Genomic DNA, 23,075 nt, shown 5'->3' with positions numbered 1-23,075 from the left:
TTATACTCACATGCAGAATAAACCGGCCGATAAACAAACTACAAGGTTTCTCACGTCTCCACACTCGAGTTTGTCCGTCGCCGTTTGAAAATAGCATTTTAAAAATGGGGACATTGTTGGATGGACTGTGTGTGGAAAGCGGCCTTGAAATTCATTCAGTCTGTGTTAATTCTTTTGTGCTGCACAATTAACACCTTACTTCCTGTCACCCACTCTTAAAATGGTGCGAAGAGACTTTGCAAATGTAGGTGTTTAATTACCACCTCTGAAAATTGGGACATATATCTTCACCTCTTTGTAGCGCTTTCCTCTAAAAATAAGTCACACACAGATACACAATAAATAATTAGACTCCAGAGTCAGTAATAGTCTCTAATAGAAATCTGCCTTTCCTCTCATCTGTCCTCAGGTCGCTCTCTGTTGGACAGGCTGTGTCCGCATCACGGAGACCAGTCGACAGAAGATGAGGCGAAGGCGTTGTGTCAGCGAATGTTGCTCCAGGGTTTGTTGCAGCCTTTCAGCCATGGCTCCCCGGAGCTGCATGGTGGCATCACTTCCTCAGCAGCGTTTCATGTAAGACCCGTCTAACATCATCTTCTTCAATTCAGCTAAGCTGAAAGCGGAGGTTCAGGAGTCTTCTAAGGCCTTGGTTCTCAAACTGTGGTACCACTGTCTGAAGTATATTATGTGAGGAAGAGGAGGAGGATGAGAAAGTCTGTAGCTGACTTTGCTCGGCCTGTTTACGCCACTGTTTTTTAATGTTGGTGATAATGGTTGAGAGCTCAATATTTTCTCAGGTGGTCCTTGATATAAAAAGTTCTTCTTCTGTCATCCATTCATTTATCCACCCAGGCAGTTCATTATTTAAACAGCATCGATGCATGCAGTCAGGTTGACCTTGTCGAATATGATTTCATGAATATTAAATTCACCACAGTCTCCGCAGCTGGAGCTCCATCTTTATGAATGTCGTCAAAAAGTTTTAAATTTAGCGACAGTTTATTTTTGGAGAAGTTTCACCATGTTGCAGCTGAGTATCCCTCACTTAACTCTTCCCATGTGTGCTGGAGAACCTATGTAGCTTTCAATTAGCACCAAAACTCGACAGGTGTGCTTAGTTTTTTCCGTTTACTTGGTCCAAAATGGCAGTCAGCAGCTCCTGGTGTAAACATAGAAGACCCAGACTGGGCTAATGAAAAACAACAGTCCGTACACTTGAAGAAAATGAAGTATAAATATTTAATTTTCAATTAGTTGCCCTGAAGTTATTAGAGCTTCATGACAGTCTGTATGTATCTGTGTGTTCTAGCTCGGCTGCAGATCTCATTTTGTTCATTTGTCTCTTGAATGCTAAGAAGAATGTCAAATACACACACACACACACACACACACACGGACGTATACATGCTGTTAATCATGCACACACATAAACACACAGACAGTCCAAAAATACACACACATGCCCCTAAAGCTGAGGGTTTTTTTCCTTTTTTCCACATAAACACAAACCTCTCAGAATCCCACTCACATCTTTTTCTGCTTGTGTTGTTGGCTACAAATCCAAAGTGGCCTACAGATGCATGAATGTATGTGCATTCATGCACAACACAGAGAACCTGAGACAGCCTTACATGCTCAAATATTCCCTCGCATGGCTGGATTAATAGCGGTCACTCTGACACACACACACACCATCTGCTGACCATGTTATGCAATAGCTCCACATGCTCTCAGCTCAGGCTGCTCTTCCGTGAGCGCCCCTCACTCTCACATAGCTTGGCCTGGAGGTCATGCATTACTCAGCCTGACCAAGAGCAACCTTTGCCGTTGCCACTGAAAATACACATCACGTTGTTATTGCTCTGTCACACAGCTAATTTCCTTTTAAGACAAGGTTTTCTTTGTTTGTCTCGAAAACCTTTTTAAAATTCTACAAGGAAATAATTCACTCGCTACATCACCATCTGTCTTCCTGTTCTCTCTCTCCCTTTCCTTTTATTTCCATCTGCGTTGCTCATCTCCCGCTTGTCTTTTCCCTTTGCTACCTAAATATGGCATTGTTTCCAGTTTCATCACTGTGTTTTAATGGAGTGAACCGACATATGGGTGTTTTGGTTTTTTTCTCTTCCCTTCTTGTTTTTGTTCTGCCTACTGTGTGAAATGAAACACTCCATCAGCGTCAGTTATTCTGGGGTTTGAGGAGGATAATAAAATTTTAAGTGTCATACATTTTACACTTGGCCAAACAAAAATACTGACAATGATTTTGTCCAGCTAAAAAAGGATTACGTGCCCGAGGCAAATATCGGCATTCGGTCCCATGTTTATGATTTGCATACATTACTTATCTACTCATATAAAACAGATTTGTTATCTTAACTGATTGGTTTGCATTTCACTGTCTCATATTGGCATATCATTTTTTTCACCGCGTGGCTTTAGGCTACACACAACTTCACATTTAAAGCTGATTTGATTTAGGAAAATGGAAACCACCTTATTTATAAAAAGAAACCCCCAGGAAAATGCAAAACAGCCGCACTTCTATATATATACTATAAAGGAAGTCGTCACTGTGAGCTGCAGTTGCTTCAGTTAACCGTGGTCTTTGTCTGAAATATTTGATTTTGGCTAAGTCTCACTTGTGAAAGAGATTTTAATCTTCTGTGTAGAAATAAGTTTGAAATCTAAAGTGTTTAGATTCAGGACTCTTGAATCACGGGCGTTTTTAATTGGCTACACGTTTTGAAGAGATTAAGAAAACTATCTGAGAGACATGCATTTATGCATTAAAGGATTACTCAGTTTTCAACAAGCAGCAGCTTTAGCTTAGTGTTTTATTTTGCCATTGTGTACAAATGTGCACGTGGTTATGAAGTGAAAAGTAAAGGGAAGGAGTTTAAATGCAGAATGAATTCTTCTGGTGAGTTTTCAGGTCGTTGTTTCTCACCGCAAATGGAAGACAAACCACACACAGGACAGTTAACACCAAATTTACTGCTTATTACCCTCAAGCGTTTCCACATTTGAAGTTTCGAGAAACGACTTCTACTTACCTCATATATCCACCAGGTGGATGTTGTTTACATTTAATTATGGTTGGTGCATGACACCATATGTTCCCATTGTGCGCCGCATACAACATAAGTGCGATTCCCTAAAAGGAGCAAAAGTACTTTTAAGCACAAACATGTGATCGTGGATCTTATTTCAATTACACACTTGTTGACTTAACTGTGTGCAGGAGGAACAGCTGTACACCTGGGCATCTGTTGGTCTGCCAGTGTCAGGCTACCTGTGGGAACTCTATGGAGGCCGAGGCCCAAACAGAGTCCAGAACCTGAAGTCCTCTTTGCATCAATCATCAGCCAAGACACCAGGAGCTCTACACTCTCCGGTTGGTGAAATCAGCCATTTCATTATTCAGTAGTTTGCTATCTGCACTTGATCTTTACACTTTTCAGTGAAAACAATCGGCTCCACACGACTCTCTGTGTTTCTCTGTCGGAGGGATGGCAACACACTTTAGGTTGAGGAATGATTATCCCCAATTCTCTGAAACATGAGAGAGATGAAACTAATGTTTGAACGGGAACTTTAAGTTAAGGAATTAACCCCAGGTCTCTGTTTCTGATGTCACTACATCCCTCTCGTTTCAAATAAAGTTGTCCTCTCAAAGAGCTCTGCTAAGTCTGGGGTTTTAAAGCTTTAAAGCATTTTTATTATTATTGAATTATCATTAATATCCTCAGTACAGACAGTTAAGTGGTCATTATTCAGTGCAGCACTGACAGATGCTCTTCCACCTTATTGAATAATTTGTAAAATCATAAGCAACTATTGTTTTTCTTTTAGTTTTTTATTGTGTTTTTTCACGTTACACCATCATAGAAGAGTGCATCTGCCCCATACCCTATCACTTGTATGCACTTGATAAAAGAAATCATCAGCAAAATGAATTAACTGCAATGTACTCTCTGTCCACCAGAGGTCAGACTTGTCTTGAAAGACTTGTTAGGTTTTTTGTTTTTTTTTCCAGCGCGCCTCCCTCCTCCTAGAAGAGTTAATAAATTAGAAGAGCCATGGACTGAGCATTCAGTGATGTGACCACAACTGGGGAATGTGTTCTAGCAGACACACATTCTCCCCATGTGAGGCCCAATGAGACTCGCTGTCTCTTGGGTCAAATCTCTCCGTATCCCCTCATCCCTGCTCTAACCAGCCTGGAGCCAGAGGTCTGATGGAGTCTAGACATAATGGACTTTCTTGACTCTTTTAGCCCATAGCTCTGTCACTAAGCTCCTTTAGTTGTGGGTGTTTCTTGTTTTTTCAAACCATAATTTATTGAATGATAATGTGTTCAAGACTTAGCAGCAAATTTTCAGTCTGATTTTCAATCACATTTGCTTTTAATGAAAGTTTCATGCAGGCAAAACAACGTGCACATGCTTGTATGGTTAAATGTTGGGTGAAAATCATTGCTTTTGTTCACTGATAGACAGAATCCAGCAGGTTGAAGTCAGGTCAGTCGTCCTCGGAGGATGAAAGTGGTGTCATCCCTCAGCTGGAGCGGACAATCAGTGACCTGCGGATTAGGATTGCTGCGTTGCAGGGCCAGCAGGCCAAAAGCAACGGGGAGAATAATGTGGACTCTGTGGGCGCTGCCAATCACAACACTTCACACTTAAGAGAAGGAAAAGTGGGCGAGAGGAGCCAGGAGGTGTCTGTCCAGACATCACCTGTGCAGGAGGGATTTAAATTTGATGTGCCTTTCAGTGGAGGATCAAGCAATACTTTGTCCTCCGTTTCGCCCTCCATCCCAAAATCTACAGAGAGCTTTGTTTGCACGTGCCAAAAGAGCAGCGCCCGTCCACTTCCACCGCCCCCACCCCCACCACCATTACCAATGGGTGTTGTGCCGCCACCTCCACCTCCACCACCTTTACCTGGTCTTGGACCTTGTCCACCACCTCCCCTCCTCCTCCACTGCCAGGTTTTGGGCCACCACCACCTCCTCCCTTGCCTGGTGTTAGACTACCACCTCCACCACCCCTCTGCCTGGTATGGGCCCTCCTCCACCACCCCTCTGCCTGGTATGGGCCCCCACCTCCACCCCTCTGCCTGGTATGGGCCCCCACCTCCACCCCTCTGCCTGGTGGGCTGGAATGGGCCCCCCACCTCCACCGCCACCCCCAGGCTTTGGGCCTCCACCTCCCATGCCCTCCATGTTGGTCCAGGAAGCTGCCGCTGCCAAGGCTGTGATCGAGCCCCCCAAGCCAATGAAGCCACTCTACTGGACACGCATACAGCTGCATGCTAAAAAGTAAGGACACGCTGTGTAAAGTGGAGATAGACATGGGTCATTTGCACTAAGGTACACGCTGAACAGTAGAGAATTGAGAGGAAGCTTGTCCACTTAAGATTAAAATCAGCCACATGCTGTGATGGCAATAGAGATGCTAACCTTGTGGAAAATGATAGTGATGCAGTCCAGGCATTGTGGTCAGCAGTGAATCGACTTGTACCAGTTTCCTTAATAAGGCTTGGAAAGTTGTAGTTGAATAAGCGTCTGGAAATAGACTGGATTTACTTACGAGTGCAGAACTTGATACTGAATTATGAACGTAATTTGTTGTCTGACAGATTTGACAATGACGTAACTTATAAATTTGAACTCCACAAAAGATGACAAATGAGCGCTCGTAAAACAGCAGAGGACTAAAATCTATGAATGTCAAACATGACTGTTGTGGTGCAATAACAACATGACTTATAGTAGGAATGTGAGTTTTGTTTGACTTTTCTCAAACAACGCATGTCAGATTAAAGCACGTCTATTTGCGCTGTAAATATTTCCTCTGTCCTGCTGTTTTTAGACAAGCTGGCTCGCTGGTGTGGGAGAAAATCGAGGAGCCGGCTGTGAACTTTGAAGAATTTGTGGAACTATTCTCGAAAAGTGCTGTCAAGGAGAAAAAGAAGCCAATTTCTGACACAATCAGCAAATCCAAGGCTAAGCAGGTACAATAATCACTGTGCTGTTTTGCCTATGTGTGTGTGTTTTGGGAAGGTTTCACCAAAGATGACACGGCAGGACTTTCTCCTCACTTTCTCACCCTCACTCTTCTGATCTGATGTCCTGTTCCTTTCCATTTTTCCCTCTCTGTTGCTCTGAGTGACAGGAGGAACTTCTACAGCCAGACAGTTATTATGTGGTGCGAGCTCTGGCTCCCACCCGACTCCCCCGTGACCATCCAGTGGCACCAAGCCAATGTCTCGCGTGCGGTGAGGAAACCTCACGATGGTGATGACTGTTGAGAGAGTGGGGGGAGAAGGAAAAAACAGGGGGAGGCGGGAGAGGCCAGGGAGCTGTATTTTGTGATGTTGGTCCTCCCATTGTGCTTTCCGTATGACTTGCTTTAATAGTCAGACTGTTTCCCTTCACAGTGCCCTTTATGACAAACAATATCTACAGTTTAAAGCTGATCTAGTTCGTCATTGTTCTCTTAAAATCACCGTCTGAATCATAAATATTGTATGTTTTCCGTGGTGGAGGTGGTTTCACACAACGACACAGGATTTACACAGGATCCAAGGCTCAGTGGCCTTACCAGCATTCTGACACCTGAAAATTCTGCCCATTTCCTGCCATGAAAACAGGTGTATGTTAACAGCCATGAACCGTGAAGATACACAGAGAGATACAGATCAAAAATCTCAACTGTCACACTTTTCGTCCTGTACAATAACAGCCACACGTTTAAGCGTCTTCTACGTTTTTAATGTGGAATATACAACACTACAGTAGCTAAGTTAAAGCTCCATTTATATTGATTTCAAATTATTCTCATGGCATCACAACTTTTTCTTTGTTATAAAAATGACACAGAGTGAAAATGTATGCATTGACCTTGCTCATACTGTATTGAGTTTGTATGATAGATTTTATGATATAACAATATTCAAAAACAAAATGGTTTGGTTCGCAACACAAAATGCCAAATGTAAAACATCAACAAAGAAGAAGAAGCAATTGGAAAATGGAAATAATGGATGATTAAATTCAGAGTAAGGCAGTACTGTAACAATAGAACACCCACAACCAACCAAATGTTGTACAACAAACAGTATTATAGCAACAACCTGACTGACATGGTCATTAATGTTGCTCTAAATAAAGCTTTATACAAACTGAACCAAAAAACACTAGCTTAAAAAAAAAAATTCTGGCTTCAAGAGCTTAGATTACAAAAATCTTTTGTCCGTCTGTCTCTCTCTGTGTCTCTCACAAGACATTGTTGATACACAGAATGAGTTTGTGCTTCAGAAGAATAACATACGTTCAAACGTAGCCTCCATCGAGCATGTTGACACGCCGGCTGCAGTCGCATGATTGCGTTGACACATTAAAAGTGAATTCTCGTCTATAAACACAAATAAAAGTTGGATGTAGTGATAGTGGTTTGATCTGAGAGATGACAAGTATTGAAAAACAAGCAGAATGAGTGTCGTGCTTCCCATTAAAACAAACTCCTCTTGCTGTGTTGTTGTGATTGATTGAGCTCTGACTCAGTGCGCTACCACATCGTGAACGAGCCTGTGTTGTGGTTGTCTTGTGAGACACGAGAGACAAATTGAGGTGGGTGTGGGTTTTAATTCCCTTGGTCATCACTGCATGAAACTGCTGGATATTCACCAACACAGCAGTGTGGTGCTGAAGATTGTGGAGTCGGTAATGGTGCAATAAAATCATGCCTAGAACTGTTACTCCAATTTAGAGCCAACCTTTGACATTTGAGGACCAGCTCCAGGCCTCAGAACAATTGATCAATCTCCTCTTACTTACATCCCTTTCAATCCCCCCGTGTGCTGTGAGCCGAAACCATTTTGTTGATGAGAGGAGACAAGTATTCTCTCCAGAGCTACCGCTAGAGAGCGGCTTTGACGTCAGCTGGCAAAAGCCAGTCTGAAGGCCTCCTCTGACTTCACTATCAGATGTGAAGAAATACTGACATAATCCAGAGTCAAGCTGTGACCCTTGTAGAGGTTTAACAGAAGGTGTTTTACAGTGGAGGCTGCTGTCCACGGTAGCGTGGTGAATTTAAAGATTATGTCATGTTTGATCTGCGGGAGATGTTACTGATTTATACATATTTTCATCTCCTCAACACTTCATGTGCTGTTGATTTGGTTGGTTTATTAGGTTGCATTCTAATTTCTTGTATAGTTGAGTTGTATGTCCATACATGTTGAACACTTTATTTATGTGTATATCTTCTATTTATTATATTAAATAGAATATTATATTATATTATATTATATTATATTATATTATATTATATTATATTATATTATATCATGTTATATTATATTATATCATATTATATAAGTGCCTGAAATCTTCATCCATCCATCATCCAAGCAGGCTGGACCAGGTTATATGAACTGTCAGTTTATATTATTGAACATAATGACAAAATGTCCTTAATGTGAGTGGTCAGCATTTAAAACTCCCCAAAACATTCAGAAACAAGACAGAAGCTGCAAAACCAAAAGTCAAGAAGTTGATGATGGTTGTTGGAGACGTCGTTCTTAGTACTTTTCATGAAAATGTGACAAAGAGCAACTAGCAAGTGCTACAACACTTAAAAAAACAAGGTTAATGAAAGTGTGGGTGCATGTTCTGTTCCTGTGACACACTGTTTACAGCTCTTTATATCACTCCTGACGATAATGTTCTCAAAACACCAATTTACTGTGGGTCAAGGGTCAATTGTGATTATAAAACACAGTCACTCACACGTACATGCTGCTATTTTAAAGTGTCTCTCAGCAGCAGCAGCAGCAGCAGCAGCAGCAGCCGTGTAGGGAACAAGTTCTACATGGGTTCTACATTTGTTTCCTGCATGTGTTTTCAGAGCTGTATGGGTTTAATGACGGGCCGCTTTGCCCCTGAAGCGATAAATGGATCAAAAGATCACCGTACAAACGATGTATCTTTAAGGATTTCTTTAAACCCAAATCTCAGACACACATGGTTCTCATGAGGTTATTAAAAAAACAATGTATTGGATTAAAATGCAGTAAGTCACGGAACTAGAAAAAGATAGTGGAGCCGTCCTCTCTGATATCAGTATGACTAACTCTGTTGAATGCTATTTAAGCCTGGTTTTCTTTTTACATTTGGATCAGTGATTTAAACAGATTGAATCAAACTAATGACTTGTTTTCTGAATGCGAATTGCTCCGCTGAAGTGCACCAGCTATCAATGACTTAATGTTGAAGCCATTTGGCATCATATCTCCAACGGCCTGTCCCCTAAAGCTGTGGTTGAACCAGCAAAACAAAGACAGTTGGGGCCTGGTGATATAACTTCCTGTGTGTTTGAGAAGTCTGTGGTCTCTGTGATCTGGTTTAGATGGAAGCGTTCTGTCTGGATCACAGTAGGCTATGGGTTTCCTGTCCTGTCCCTTTCACCACTTTGCTATATCAGATGCAAACTGCTGCTTGCTTGAGGAGCCATGGTTCATAATAACCCACTTGGATCCAGTTTTTCATGCATAATAATAACAACTGGCTTGATATTGAAATGTTGGCTGTTTGACAAGGGGAAGTTACTACAATTCTGCCAGTATTTGTTAATATTGTACTTTTTGGAACGATTTACATCTTGGAATAGTGCAGCATCGGCTGATCATCTTTCCACATTTTTATACTTTTCAATCTGAATTCTGGCAAATACTATAATGTAAACAAAACTTTGCAGATTATATATTTTTTCTCGTCGATCCATGTCGCCTCGCTTTGCTTGGCAAATGAGCCTTTTGTTGTTTAAATTTTCTCTAAGTTTTGAATTACCATACAACAAGATGATGGATGAGGAGAATTGGAGAAGAATGACAAAATCTTAATCAGTGTAATTAATCTGGATTACTATCATTTTCCCTAATGCTCGCGTGTGCATGGTCTGAAGTATTTGTGATGTGATGTTGCTGTATTTTTTTTCCTGGCAGTTATTAAATGTGTTATGTCTTTGTCTACAAATATTAAGTGTGATAGGGCTGCAACGATTATTCGATAAACCGATTACTAAAATAATCATTAACCATTTGGATAATTGATTAATCGGTTTGAGCACTCATATTTTCTGGTTTCAATGCGCCATATAACAAAGGAATCATTAAAACTGATTCATTTTGCGTTGAAGACAAAACAAGACATTTCAGAACATCATCTTATCAAGGTTTGGGAAACACTGATCAACATGTTTCAATGTTTTCTGATATTTTATGGACCAAACGAGTTGTCGATTAATCGAGAATGTAGATGACAGATTGATCGCTTATGGAAAATAATCATTAGTTGCAGCCCTAAAACCCACGTATTCACATTCAGAATCTAGAGATGAGTGTTGTTGGTGTTGGTTTAAGACTCTATCTTTATCTTTATCTCGCTCACAGCATTTTGTGTCATTAACTCTTAGGTGGTGAAGCTTTTGAGCAACAAGCGTTCACAGGCTGTGGGAATTCTGATGTCCAGTATTCATCTTGATATGAAAGACATCCAGAATGGTAAGTGTTATTTGAACTAGTACTCGAGTATGTGTTGTTGTTATAAACTGTTCTACATTCAATATATTTCTATTGCTTGTATTCCATTTGTTTTTCTGTTGGTTTATATATATGTTATATAAGAGTGTTGTAGGAAGTCATTCTATCAAGTGATGATCCACAGCTGCCATTGGAAGCATTGTATTGCAATTTTAAACAGATATTTGTGGTTGAATATCTTTTTATGGATGAGTTATCATCACTTTCATGATCTGTCTCCTGATATCTTGTTTCGCTGCCGCCCTGAGATTCATAGTTATGGTTTTGAATAAAACATATTTGCAACTATTCACAGCAGACAGCATTTGTGTTCCGGGGATTCATTGTAATATCTTTGGCGGTCTGCTAACTTTCCATCAAGAAACGTTGGTGTAAAGCAGAAGCGATTTAATATAATGAGCAAAACCACGGATGCAGCTGCTGAATATCAAAAAGACAGCCGCTGACATGACAAGTGAACTGTCTCTTCCATTGAACACCAAAATGAAATGTTTGTTCCATTGTTTGCTTTTTTGGAATTTATGTCTTGTTTTTGTCGTACCAAAGGTAGTTTTCCACAATCCCGACGATGACATTTATCCTCAGTTAAACCAAACTATCTTCAGCTGAGTTAAGTGTTGGTTGGAAATATTTGCATGTTGGATAAACATTGCACCTGCTCTACATCAGCATGCTAAGAGTATTTATTATTACAGCCTGCCACCTTTAAATCTTGCTCAAAATGATTCAGGAATGACTATAAATGAATTGGGTGCTTTGCTAAAACTGAGCTGCATCCAAAACGCAAAAATCACTCCCAAACTCCCAAAATAAAACATTTTATTCCATGTAACAGCAATTTACTCCACATATGCCTTCTTCGGAGCAATAAAGGGTCTTATTCTTTATTAACTGTGACACCGAATCCCATGATTTCATTAAACAGTGTACACAAGTGTTAGGCCATATTTCGAGTATATCTTGCTCTCCCTCTGCTTAGTGCTGAGTGAGATTGACTACACTGCTGAGGTAATTTTCCAAAACTTTAACCTCCTTGTAGTCGTTAACTTAATCATAATTCACAGCGTTGCAAGGCATCGGAAATATTTTCCCTTTTGTTACTTCCCTCTCGTCTGTGTGTCTCCGCATCTAACATCCACATCATGTCCCTCAGTGGCTCTGTGTCTTTCTCTGATGAGTTGTCACCATCTTGTCTAAAGTGCTTTGTTAAAGTGAAGTCATTCAGGAGACGCTGATGGGAACAGACCGTCTTCCTGTTTTAGTTACTCTCTGATTACTCGCCAGTCTTCGCTCATCTATGTGTCTAAACACACTTTTCTTCCATCCCATTCAACACTCCTACGACGACGGAGGCTTTAGGCCAGCGTCTCCTGTCTCGGTGTATACGGCAGCTGGGGAAGTTGCGTCAAAAATAAATGTGTACCACAGAAACCATGTCTGGGCCGTACCGTACACTTGTAATGTAGTAACTTGTGTGGGATTGTTTAATCTGCAGAATCTCTTAAGTGTCTTCTGGACTGACTTCTATGTTTCATCCATCTCAGGTCAGAGACGGAGGGCAAACAAGGGCCACACTCATCAGCACTTTCATTTGTCTCCTATGTTAGGACAGTATTTGCAATCGCTCTCAATAGGCACTGATTGGAAACTTCAATACATCGTGGAGAGGAGGATCAGAAATAAAGATATCGCTGGGGTTTGGTAAAACCACTCAAGTTTATTTTTATGCTGGGGGGAGGGGGGGGGTGTACTCTGTGAATTAGGCATGAATAAATATCGTCTTAAAATACTAATTGTTTAAGAACAAACCTCAAAATATTACATGTTAGCACTATTATTGTTATTCTATTCCCAAAATGATCTCATGTCCCCCAGATGTGCCGGTGGAGGTTTTAGATGATTAATAAATCCCACTACAATTTGTTCACAGAAGAATTTAATTTGTTTTGTCCAAACATTATAATTGTTCCGTTCACTGTAGTGAATCATTGTTGTTTCCTCTCAATTCTGCGATGACGACAGTGACTAGTAAAGCCCTCGTCTCTTGATATCGCCGACTTAAAGGAAAACAACTTGTGAATCACGGGTTTGGATGCTGTGTGTTCTCTATGACGGCTCTCCCTCACAGCTGTTGTTGTTTGTTCTCAGACTTGGCCGACACTCCGCGTGTTTCACAGGACACTTCCGTGCGGTGTCTGCTTCCTGTGAGGGTTTGGAGCACTAGTCACTGTATTAGATGGCGGTTGCTGGCGCCATGCTGGGGTTGACTGTGGTAGTCGGTGTACACCCCGGCAGATGGGTTTGGCTTTTGGTCATAAGAGCTGTGTCAGAGCGATGATACGGCTTTCTCCCATGTCTCTTAAAAAGAAAACCCGTCACCAATCAAACCAGCCAGCCAGACTCGAGCTCAGATCGTAATGAAAACCAAATGCTTACTATGACAGAAAAGTGCGAGAGACAGAAAAAAGGGGGAGTTGAAAAGAAGGAAGTTGTTTCTTTTGGAGACACTGTGAGGAGTTTAGAGAGTGACAGCAAAAAAAAGACAGAAAAGAGGAGTGGGTTTTGCCCTTGTGGCACAAAAATGATGTGATTTAAAATGGTTGAAGGATTAGGGATTAATAAAAGCTTCGACATGACTTTGAACTTTATGTAACTTCCTCTCGATCTCTTTAATTCTTTTGTTTTAGGGTTACCTTAGTTAAAACCTGAGGTACTGTCATGTATAATATCCTGGCAATGATGCAAAGTGAAGATTATCTACCGAGTCCTTTACTCCAAGCTCCTTTATCCACGTTGACACTAGTTTCTCCCTCTGAACCTCAACACCAAATCAGCAGATCAAAACAATGTGAGTCATTTGGACACCCACAGCACGGTGAAATATATATAGGTGTCGAGTGCTTCACTGGGTGACTTTGCGTACAGCAACACCTCAGCCTCAACACCGCAGACCCCGGGGCTCTGTTTGTCTTTAAACATTTACTTTCAAAGGATTAATGCTCACGGGCGCCAGGTCCTCGCGCCGAGACAAAAAGGCGACACCAGGAATTCAAACACAGGAGTTCAAACACAGATCTTTGTACCTTTGACAGATTTCTAAGACCTTCATATTTATGTTTTAGTTTGTGGCCCCTTGCATGCTATCACGAGGAGAGCTGATAACTCTGTAACTCGCAGCATACGGCGCATGGCGCTGTATGTGGAGTGAGTCTTTGTTTCAGGCTGCTTCTCAGCGCCAGCAAATACAGCCGGATAAGAAAAGTGCTTCCTTGACTGTTTATGGTTGTTGTTATTAGTCATCTAGAGGTTATGAAAGTGAAGGCCTATTTGTGCAGGTTTGATTTCTGACTTGTTAACAGTGTTCCATGAAGGTAGCAGAGAAATGTCATGACTTGTTTTAGTGTTCACATTAACAATAACCATGTCATCCTCTCCTTTCCGTCCACAGCCGTCCTAAATATGGACAACGCTGTCGTCGATCTGGAGACGCTGCAAGCCCTTTACGAAAATGTGAGTTTAACTTGCCTGCTGTTGTGCTGACTTAATGGTTGCAACAGTAGCAGAGTGTTTTTTTGTTTATTTTGTGCAGATCGTTTTTACTTTTCAGGGAGGAGGATGAAGTCCAACGTGGACAATGGTTTCAGTAAAGTCAGCAGACCAGTGAAAAGACAATATCCCATCAGCACATTCCTGCCAATGCTGAATCATATAAATACAAAATGTTGAGCAACAAGTCGAGTACAATTATTATCCAAAGTGAGACGACTGACAGCTCGGGCTGATCCTAACTGCTGATTTCAGCCTGGGAAGACGTTAGTCTCTCCCTTTGTGGTTTGCAGTAAAAGTATTATTTTGAGCAGTTTTTTTTTCTTGTGAGGAACAGGATAATTTATGGTTACCCATTTCATGCCATTTATGAATAACCGGCAATCATTTTATTATAAAATGAAACCTAAGACGCCTCAACAAGTTGTGATATCAACAAATGGCAAAAAAGGATCACTCATCAGCTGTTGCAGTTGTTTTGTTTGGCGCTTGGCTGAGGGTGAACCACAAAACATCAACTGCTATCCATCAAACGTTACCTCCAAGATTAGCAAAAGTTAAGCATACTTAAATACAGTGTAGGCAGGGAAATATCTGCCTTTTCAATAAATCCCTGTCTATAATGTCAGCTCACTAAGCCACTTTGCTGTGAACATCTCTCTCTATATGGACTTCTACTTCAAATTTTCCACTTGAAAGAGTGAACTGAGGGAAGTGTGCATTAGATACCAAAGCAAACAGGCAAGCCCCAAACCGTACTGGTATGTGCAGAGTCGGTCTTACGTAGGTCTGTGTGCTGGTCTACAAGGACACAGAGTCTTTTACATTGTAAACAAGACTTCTTCTTTTTTGTTTTCACCCACACTGGCTCTGATTGACTCCATTTTTAAATGATCCATGAGCAAAAGGGGATGGTAGTTGAAAAATGTCAGTATTTGTGGTGATGTGTGTGTTGTTTTTAGAACTGCACAGCGCTTTGCCAAGTAAAAATGACCGCATTGTATTATATGAAATTAGCATAAAAAAGAATTATGGAGCTGTCATCACTGTTTTCAAGTCTGTCTCCATGTTGGCTGTGAAGGGCAACCTTCACTGATAGAAAATCTGCCCCGCCCAGTGGAAGCAGTTCAGGGCCCCGTTTTTGAGGCCAGGTCAGTAAATAATGGAACATGAAAACAGGCATGTTTTCCACATTTCAACTGTGATACAGTTTTAAGATGCTGTGAAATTCCTCTGAATTGCTTTTTGGCACAACTACACAGGAGCAGCCTGGACCTTTGGCTGCTAGAGGCATATTAATAATGTTGATCATGGGAATGAGACTGGGGCTTGAGACAAGCTGTAGTTATGAACCAATGTGTCATAACTGAGGATCAAAAGTCCTCTAACCTCTCCACTCACCCCAAAAACTTCAAGCACTCTCACTTGCTTTCCTTTTCCCCCTTATGGCCTAGGGCTATGTGATTGGGTTGAGGAGCCAAATTGTTTCTCTTTTGTATTGCAAGACTCCATCCTGTCTGTGGGTCTCCAGCCCCCTAAACCACAGCTGGCAGCACAGTCAGCCTGTCTTGAGGAATGCAAGGGGCTTCTAATGGTTACACCCTCACTCACTGTGTGAGGAGCTAGATCACACACTGCTCTCACCCCTCGTCACACACAAACATGCTCACAAACAAACAAATGTGCACATTTGAGATGAGCGCAGATGAGCGGCGGGCCGAGTTGCTCAGTCTGAAGAGCTGGATTGGAGCCACTTCTGCTCTTTGAACAATAAACCACAGCCATTCACAGGGTCACAGTGATAGTGGGACACCGCTCTCCCTCCCCTCTAATATCACAGCCTATAATCTGGGCCCAGACCGGTTGTCTGAAGTTGACTCTTTTCAGCTGACAGTAGCTAAATATCATACAGGTCATTTCAAGTGAACTCCCCTCCCTGTGATTTGAACCCTACAAAACATCACCTGATACTTTCTTCTTTTTTTTTCATGTGAAGTCTAAATATATATTACATTTTTATTACATGATGCAATTCATCATTTAGAGGGGATGTTCTTTGGCAGTGCAGCATACAAAGAAAGTCATAAATGGTGTTTCGTTGAAAATTGACTGACATAAATAGTGATTAAGCCCTGGCTGGCTCTGTTTTGCCCTGCACTAGGAACACGGCTAATGAATACCACTTGGCTACCGCTAGAGTTCTGGCATCACAAATATCATCCTACTTTCCTTTGCATTCGATATTCCACATGGGACTGTATTTCTCATGCTAACAACCGCTGCAACATGCCCTAGCAATTCAAAGATCACACGCTAATGCCTACTTGTCCCCAATTACACCAAACACTGCTGGGCTCTGCTGCTGCCCTTTGAAATGGATCTGCTTTGTGTTAAATATATTTACACTTGAAAACATCTCAAGAGAAGGCGAGGGAGAGCTTGCCTCCATCGACAGAAGGCGGCAGTGTGTAGAATACTAATCGGGCCCTCGGCGCGTTTGATGCTCGTGTTTGATCTTTTGCAAGGATCCATGCCGAGGCAAAACCCGAGAGAGAAGGATGGAGAGAAACAGAGGGAGAGACCAGGCTACTCAGACTCAGACTTAGGGGGTCTACGGTCTCTGGAGGGACCGGGAGAGGGTTTACATTCTCTTCCTGGGGATGGTTTTATTGTTTTGCCCGTCTGCGTCAGACACATTAACATCTATTGTCTTTGCCTCTTGTGAAACGAAGGGGCATTTCTGGCCTGTTTTTCTTTTGTAAACCACCTTGTATAAAACTGTGGTCCAGAGTCTGACAGCAGCATAATAGTGAGGAATGCAGTTTGGGTAAAAGCAACTCTTTAACTTTTATGAAACTTGCACTCTATAGGCTGGCATAAGGTACGCGTTAAAGTTCAAGATGTTGCAGTGGGACAACTCATTTGTCTTTGTCCGGTTGATTAAATGTTCTGCTGCTGTTGATCATATTTTATATAATCTCACCGTCTGTTATCTGGAGTCAGTCCAACAAGACACTGAGTGAGCGGCAGGGTGTGACGTGGACAGGTCTCCAGCCTTCATCACACACACACACACACACACACACACAGACACACAACCATCACACCAACAGTTAATTGGAGACTCTAAATCGACCCTAGGTGTCACTGCATGTTTTAAGACAGTGGCTCTAAATAATGAACTTCTCATGTGATTGTCGTCATCATCAAAAATGAATGCCTGGGTGTAAGATTTTGACCAATGAGAAAGAAGCTTTCGAAATTGTTTGTTTCTGTATTTCAACACTGTAATGGGAGTGACGTTCAAAGACAGCCGTTGTCACAATCATGTGACTAAAGATAGCCTGCGAAGATTTTCTGCCGTCAGAAATTTAGGTTGACCATCTATTTCACTCTGTGTGTGTGTGCTGCTAGGACCATTGTCTTGTGATTACCCAACACAATTGCAACACAAAAAGATTATTATTCACCATGGAGGCAAAACTGGGTCCACATTATTCTGCTCCTCTGCTATTTTTCTTTTCTCTACACACAAAAGAAGAATGATTGCCAGATTCGTCGTGTTCTGCAGTTTACCACAAGTGACTGATGATGAAGTAACTTGTATTGATTAAATAAGTATCATTATAGTACAATTATGGCATACAAAACAGTGTATTTGATCCACGTTGTACGAGTGATTCTGGTCATTTATCCCGATTATCAGGTCTTGTGTTTGTTTACACGTTGATTGCTTGTTATGGTGACAGTGCACAGGGAGGGGCTGAGTCTTTATAAGGGCAGCTGCACTGGGTTCACTGATCACGCATGGGTAACACAGACATTGCACATTTTTTATAAATATTAATAATAAAAAAAATAATAATAAATTATATAATAATAATGAAAATTTGCCTGAACATCCATTCATGGAAAAGCGTTAAAACAGGAAAAAAACGAACCCATGACATGCACAGTGTGATTTGTAATGATGTTTCAAGATCTTTATGATGCATAATGTACGATGCTAATGTATTTCATGTGCAGCGTGTGACAATAACTTTTTCCAACAAATCTGCATCTTTATCGGACAGAGGGCTCAAGGTGATGAGATGGACGGCATTAAAAAGCATTTGAAAGCCTCCAAGGACAAAGAGGACGCAAAGCAGCTGGACAAGCCTGAACAGTAAGAGCCAAACCCTCTACCTGCACTCTGAAGTTAATTCAATTCAATTACATGAGAGCGGTGTCGTTGAGCCTGATGTGTCGCTGCGGTCGTGTCCCACCCTCAGGTTTCTGTTCCAGTTATCAGAAATCCCCAACTTCTCTGAGCGAGTGTTCTGCATCCTGTTTCAGTCAACTTTCCATGAATGCATCACTTCAGTCTTGCGCAAAGTAGAAATCCTTCAGAGAATATGCAAGGTGAACCACCGTCGTTTCATTGTGTTTGCCTATTCTATTCATTCAAACGCACATTTTGTCATATCCCGTCTCTCTTCTTCTGTGTGTGTGTGTGTGTGTGTGTGTGTCAGATTCTCCAGAGTAGTAAGTGTGTGTTGCAGGTGCTTGGCCTGGTGCTGGCTTTTGGCAACTTCATGAACGGCGGGAATCGTTCTCGGGGCCAGGCCGACGGCTTCTCCTTGGACATCCTGCCAAAACTTAAGGATGTTAAGAGCAGTGTGAGTGTTACAGTGTGAGTCTGTGCAGACAAACATCACCTACGCCGGCAGATAGAGCAGACACTCAAGCAAACAGGAAATGTGCGTATGAATTTGTGTGAAATGAGGAAACGAGTAAAGCCTATGCGCAACCACATCATTTCATTCTGAAATGGGGAGTTATTACGTGAACCAAGAGACCTTTTCTGCTGCCAAACATGTAAACCATAGCTGTGCAGATTTAGAATTTAGAGGAGAGGCCATTCTGTTTACTGTTCTTATTCAATATTACAACCGGCTCTGTGTACCCTTGGCACTGCCATATAAGGGCACAGTGGTTTGAGTTTTTGTGGTGGTGGAGTGAGTAAGGTATCCATAAAGAACATCAAACTCTCCACCAACTCTTGAGTTATGACAGCCAGCCCAGCACTGTTGTGTTTTGTTGTATTGCTCCACAATGTCATGATTTATCCCCGACTTCTAAGACCGCTGCTCTTATTCTTGTTTGCCCTGTGCAAATGAAAACGTTCTGCTGCTGCTAAAATGATTAAATTAATAAATAAAGAGGTTTGGGTTTATTTATTTGTCTCTTTTTCTGTCTTTCAGGATAACTCCCAGAGTCTTTTGTCCTACATTGTTGCTTACTATCTAAGGCACTTTGATGAGGTATGTTTTGGTTCCTGTTTATTTGAATCGCTTTTTTGTTTCAGTCTGATTTGCTTAGAAATCCGTCCAGAGCTCTCTTTTCATCTCCTCCCTTGCCAGAGGATACCATGGCTTATCCTCTATCAAATTATTTATTTTTCCTTCCCTCATCTACAGCAGAAACAAATCTCCTTCCCTCTGTTGCTCTCCTCTAATTCTCTTTCTGTCTTTCACTCTTCTTCTTCTTCTTCTCCCACACTCTCTCTGCCTTGGTCTGGCTTCATTCAAACCTGCAGCCTGTTCATTTGGCACCGCATCCAAAGGAGTGCTAGTGTAAATAATTAGGTTCTCCAGATGAGATGAACTCAGAGTGCTGCCTGCCAAAATCAACCTGCATGACATGACCATAGCACTCGTAATGGCCTTGTAGTAACGCTGATGGAGATAATTGCAGTGTACTCTCTGCACTGAAGCCTAATGGTCATTTCTGCTGTCGTTTCAGTCATATCTTATCTGGGATGTTTGGACGGACTAATAAGTGCTCATAGACATTTATTTCAATCTGGCCTGGTGTGTAAAGTGTATATACTAAAGAGGCCCGCTCTCATTTGAGGAAGATTGACTTTGACATTGGTGTGTTTGTGCATGAATGTATTGTATGTTGTGTGTCTTTCACCAGGATGCTGGCAGAGAGACATCTGTCTACCCTCTGCCCGAGCCCCAGGACCTATTTCAGGCCTCCCAGATGAAGTTTGAGGACTTTCAAAGAGATTTGCGCAAGATGAGGAAAGACCTTTATGGTATGGTTCTCAACTTAAATCTTGCATGTATTCTTGTATTTAAACACGCCCACAATCTTTGAATTCTATATTTAAAACCAGCCGATCAGGCAGTAAATTGGCCTGGTGTCACATCACGTTTAAAATACCATCATATGGAAATGTATGTGGCACTCGGAGTGCAGTTGCTGCAAAGGTTGCTCAGTTTCCCTCACTGTCCATGCAGCAAAACCAAACTTGAATAATGTCTTCTTTGGGCCACGGCCGACATCTCCCAAAAATATCATCAAAATCCATCCGTCACTTTTTGAGTTATGCCTCTCACAATCGGACAAACGCAGCCAAGAACCTAACCTCTTTGGCGGCGGTAATAAATTACGTATTAATCCATGCACATATTTCTTCGTAGAATGGAAAATACTCTCACTTACCTGACCGGCTATGGAAATGTGTGGACGGTAGAGGCGGGTCGGCAGAGAGATAGCATCTGTTTGCCGTACAGACGAGCTAACCAGAAGCAGATGTGACTTGTCAGATGTAGACTCCTGTAGGACCTGGTGTGCCTTTACTGTCCTCATGAAAGAGAGACGGGCAAGGTCGAGGAACTTCCACTACCTTTGTACGCTATCAAAGGTTCATCAGCTTTCCACTAGACCCCGAGGAGGCTCTCAAGCTCCGAACCACTTCACTCACCCTGAAAGCCAAAAACCTTTCTTTTTTTTTGCACACAATTATCAGAATTTCAATGTTTTCCTGCATGTCTTTGTGCATGTTGTGCGTCATCATTTTGCCCAGAGGGGGAGCCTAAATTAAACTGATTTGGTTAATGGCTGACTCTTTGACTCTTCAATTTATTCTATATTAATTAATTCATTCATGCATCAGTTCCTGAACTGATCCGTGTGCTTTATCTGTTGCATAACTTCTCCATGATAGTACACTTCCTACTCGGCAGCTTAAAGGAGCTACCATTAATATTCAGTAAAGCTTTATCATCAACTCCTGAGGAAAACAAATTAAATATTTAACATTTTAGTGCATTTTTGGAGCGGCGACTTCCATCCTACCATGTTTCCATTGGCGTAATCTCTCTGTGAAATCAAACCACAACAGAATGATATGACCGTTTTTTGTTTTTTTTTTCACTTATAAATCATCTCAAATTTGCAAACATTAAAAGAGGCTTTTAAAAATTTCGACAGAGTGGATGTGAATATTATGACCTCAGGATATAAGTGTGGCAATTGGATTACGCTTGACAGCCTAAACTGAGCTGTTGAGTGAAAGAGAGTCCTAATGAATGAGTCAGTTGGGAAATACTCCCTTTCATTACTCCGTCTCAGGTCACACAGCACTCAGAACACTTTGGGGAAGGGTTGAGGTGCCAACAGGTGGTTGAAAAAAACAAAAAAAACACCGTGTATTTTTTTTGCAGACGTGTGCACACTTGTGAGCATGTACATGCGTATGTGTGCAAGCAGCTCGATTGACAATTCCCCAAACCTGGTCTGTTCTCTATCATGTTTTATGTATCTTTGCTGCTAAACCAATTAGGTGCCTCGTCCGTGTTGCCAAATATTGTCTTTCCCCTGCCATAATGATTCTTGAGGCTGTTCATTATTTGCAATTCATAAAGATGGAGTTGCTCGCGGGGGGAAACTGCGACTTGCGTCTGCTCTGACCACAGCGGCAGTGGCACATGCTGTCCCTACATAAATACATCATCACATGCTATACCTGCAGAGCTCTTCATTACTCGCGGAGCCAGCTGAGTGCTCTAACAGACATCGGCTTCGATGACAGTTCCCAGAGGGAGGTTCCAATCGGTAGGCGGTGCAGAAATGGCCTTGGCTGGCCTAAAGGACATCAGCGAGCAGTGCAGTGCAGAGAGCGAGCTCACTGTGTATTTTTGAGGTCGAAGCACCATATGGTTTGCAAATTACCATTTGCCTATTCCCAACCTTCCTGTTCCCTCAAGCATCTCATGGCCTCTGCACCTCTAAGGCCTTGAGCTAAGTTTGTGTATCTGTTGTGTTTGCAGATAGCGCGTGACGTTAAGTTCCTCCCGGGATCGCGGCGCAGGCCCTCTCGGTTCCAGAGTGGTGCCTTGTTAGTCATCATGGGTCGTTATTTCTTAACTGACACTTATTCAACAGAAATTTATCAAAGCAAGCTCGAGCAGGGTGAAGTGCACTGTGTGTGTGTGTGTGTGTGTGTGTGTGTGTTTTTTTCTTTCTTTTTCATTACAACAGAAACTCTGGATAGGATATTATTGCTCTATTGCTCTGACAGACTTTTTCCCCCATCTCATCATGATCATCTCTCGTTTCAGCGTGCTCAGCTGAAACTGAGAAAGTTTGCAAATTGTCCTCTGAAGAGAACCTGCAGCCCTTTAAGGACAATATGGACACCTTTCTTTGCCAAGGTAAGCCCTTTTTTCCCCCAGATGAAGTGAAATTGATGTTTTGTTGACAGTTTCAGCTGTCCAAATGTCCACTGTGTAAGATTTATGGTGGGTCCATCAATAGAAATTGAATACGGAATGAAAATATTTCTGCACAACGTTAATAATTTGAATTTGCTGCAATATGCAACCCCACCACTAGATGTCACTAAACCATACATACTGGTTCATTAAGGGGTGCATAATCTATATCCCTCTGTGTCACCGCAAGCTATGGTTATTTTATGTTTTTATGTAGAAATGTTAAAAAATAAATCTCTTTCTCTTTCTGTGCTGGTTTGACCCTGGAATATCTAAGCTGAACATTCCTCTGTGATGTAGCTCCTCCATGTCTGCAGACACATTTCCAGGTCTGTTTTGTGCTGTTTTCTTGTTGATATACGCACACGAGGGTTC

At 41.8% G+C, this 23,075-nt stretch overlaps 1 protein-coding gene across 1 annotated transcript in view; it reads left to right on the top strand.

The window, feature by feature from the left end:
• Window positions 1–23,075, top strand: part of LOC122782062 (formin-2-like) — a 35,229-nt gene that overhangs the window by 4,853 nt on the left and 7,301 nt on the right. The window contains 14 exon segments of the mRNA XM_044046259.1: window positions 410–573; window positions 3,245–3,397; window positions 4,499–4,972; window positions 4,975–5,050; window positions 5,053–5,323; window positions 5,877–6,018; window positions 10,482–10,569; window positions 14,057–14,118; window positions 18,228–18,319; window positions 18,426–18,555; window positions 18,666–18,812; window positions 19,398–19,457; window positions 20,116–20,236; window positions 22,548–22,640. Coding sequence (XP_043902194.1) covers window positions 410–573; window positions 3,245–3,397; window positions 4,499–4,972; window positions 4,975–5,050; window positions 5,053–5,323; window positions 5,877–6,018; window positions 10,482–10,569; window positions 14,057–14,118; window positions 18,228–18,319; window positions 18,426–18,555; window positions 18,666–18,812; window positions 19,398–19,457; window positions 20,116–20,236; window positions 22,548–22,640 — 2,073 coding nt within the window.

This window comes from Solea senegalensis, linkage group LG15 (genome assembly GCF_019176455.1).
Source record: "Solea senegalensis isolate Sse05_10M linkage group LG15, IFAPA_SoseM_1, whole genome shotgun sequence".
NCBI lineage: Eukaryota > Metazoa > Chordata > Actinopteri > Pleuronectiformes > Soleidae > Solea > Solea senegalensis.
Note: the sequence above shows the minus strand (reverse complement) of the source record. Positions and strands in the feature narration are given on the sequence as shown.